The 2,324-nt window shown below is 43.0% G+C and overlaps 1 protein-coding gene across 1 annotated transcript; it reads left to right on the top strand.

The window, feature by feature from the left end:
- The first annotated feature begins 372 nt into the window (after positions 1 to 372).
- On the top strand, positions 373 to 1,463 carry LOC123641623 (olfactory receptor 52L1). The gene has a single exon (XM_045556504.1). It carries the CDS (start codon positions 427 to 429, stop codon positions 1,420 to 1,422), a length of 996 nt encoding a protein of 331 aa, XP_045412460.1. The 5' UTR covers positions 373 to 426; the 3' UTR covers positions 1,423 to 1,463.
- The last annotated feature ends 861 nt before the right edge of the window (positions 1,464 to 2,324 follow it).

Below are 2,324 nucleotides of genomic sequence, written 5' to 3'. Positions count from 1 at the left end.
ATAATGAGATGGAGAAAATGGGGGGACTGGGGCTCCAGGAGGAACAACTGTAGAGTGCTATGTCATGGAAACTGAGGGAGACTACTTTCAAAAACAACAGGTTGATTTATAGGATTCAGTAATGGCAAGAGGTTAATAAACAGAATCCTGTGAAGTTGACATTTCCAAAATATAAGGTATTGAATGGTGGAGTTTAAGCATCTCTCCAAAAGTCGCATGTTTACTCTTCTTTCTAAATAAAACTAGACCTATCCTAATTCAGACATGTGGATGTCTCACCTGTAAAAAATGATCTGCCAGAAAAGGAGATTTTTTTCCTTCTATCTAACTTTATTCCCTTGTTTGCAGTTTAAGTCTCTTTATTCATCTCATGAAGATGGTAGCCAGATGTGGACAATGTGATAACATATCAGGAATGGAGAAATCATGACTTTGTTTCTCTTTCCCTCTTTCCTCTCTAAGTCATTTATGATGGCCCTTAGCAATTCCAGTTGGAGGCTATCCCAGCTTTCTTTCTTCCTGGTAGGTATTCCAGGTTTAGAGGAAAGCCAGCATTGGATAGCATTGCCCTTGGGTGTGCTTTACCTCCTTGCTCTAGTGGGCAATATCACCATTCTCTTCATTATCTGGACTGACCCATCCTTGCACCAACCTATGTACCTCTTCCTGGCCATGCTAGCTGCCATAGACCTGGTTCTGGCCTCTTCCACTGCACCCAAAGCCTTTGCAGTGCTCCTGATTCATGCCCATGAGATTGGGTACATTGTATGCCTGGTCCAGATGTTCTTCATCCATGCATTCTCCTCTATGGAGTCAGGGGTACTTGTGGCCATGGCCCTGGATCGCTATGTAGCCATTTGTCACCCTCTGCACCATTCCATCATCCTGCATCCAGGGGTCATCAGGTGCATTGGAGTGGCAGTGCTGCTGCGGGGATTACTCCTCCTCCTCCCCTTCCCCCTCCTGTTGCAAAGACTTATGTTCTGCCGGGCCACTATCATAGGCCATGCCTATTGTGAACATATGGCTGTGGTGAAACTGGCCTGCTCAGAAACCACAGTGAACCGAGCTTATGGACTGGCTGTGGCACTGCTTGTGGTTGGGACAGACATCCTGGCCATTGGTATTTCCTATGCCCACATCCTCCAGGCAGTGCTGAAGGTACCAGGGAGTGAGGCTCGACTTAAGGCCTTTAGCACATGCGGATTGCATGTCTGTGTCATCCTGGTTTTTTATGTCCCTGGAATGTTCTCCTTCCTCACTCACCGCTTAGGCCACCATGTACCCCATCACATCCATGTCCTTCTGGCCACACTCTATCTCCTTTTGCCACCTGCACTTAATCCTCTTGTCTACGGGGTGAAGACTCAACAGATCCGCCGGAGAGTACTTAGGGTGTTCTACACAAAAGGATTGATCTGAACACATCCTCATTATTTTCTTCAGAGGCTCCTGCCAAGGACACAGCCAGAAGCACATGGCTGGTCTAGATTATGTGGATAGAGGCCACTTCACAGTGAGCAGTCCCTCTAGTGCCAGCAGTACCAGAGCCAAGAACACCCACAGGGACTTGGCTCCACAGAGTCCTGAATGTGCCTGGATAGCTGGATTGGGGAATATTTTTTTCATTCTTTCTATTGCTGCGGATCCCAACATTTCCCTACTCCTTGTATCAGATAGACTTGGCGGTAGGAGAAAGAGAGGACAACTCTAGCTATGTCATTATTCCTCCTTTGCCCAGTGGTGGACCAGGCAACATCGTCTGGAATGAGAAGGGAAAGTCCCAACTTTTGCCTGGTTATAGGTTAGGGTATCTTCAAAACATCTACGTTGCTTCTGTGAGCTGCAGATTCCTGGGCTCCTGTGTACCAATAGTTCTCTTAAATAAATTGAGATGGTCACAGTATAAAAAACACCTTTCATTATAATATGGTGTTACCTATTTATTTAAAATAAACATAAGTGGTACAAGTACTGTAATAGTCCCTAGGAATAATAAGATACGATTTGTTTTTTCAGGGAAAAAGTATGTATGTGGATTTCTTTTAAGAAAAGTCTGCTTGTATTTTTAAATTTATTTATATTTTATTTCATTTATATTTTGCTTAGGGTAAAGAGGAAATAAGACTAAATATTGAATACATGTATGTATGTTTTATAAATACGAATTTAACAAAACAAAAGTAACCATGTAATTATTAGCAACTAAAAACCACAAACTGTACTAGATTCTGGTGTTGGTAAATGTAGCTTTAATAAATGTAGAAGTAGTTATGCCACTTACAAATGAGTTTCTTTTTCTGAAATAGTGCATATGAAGTGAC

This window comes from Lemur catta, chromosome 7, assembly GCF_020740605.2.
Source record: "Lemur catta isolate mLemCat1 chromosome 7, mLemCat1.pri, whole genome shotgun sequence".
Lineage (NCBI taxonomy): Eukaryota > Metazoa > Chordata > Mammalia > Primates > Lemuridae > Lemur > Lemur catta.
Note: the sequence above shows the minus strand (reverse complement) of the source record. Positions and strands in the feature narration are given on the sequence as shown.

Coding starts and splice junctions, on each gene's coding strand:
- LOC123641623 (XM_045556504.1), top strand. CDS start 427: ATGACTTTGTTTCTCTTTCCCTCTTTCCTCTCTAAGTCATTTATGATG.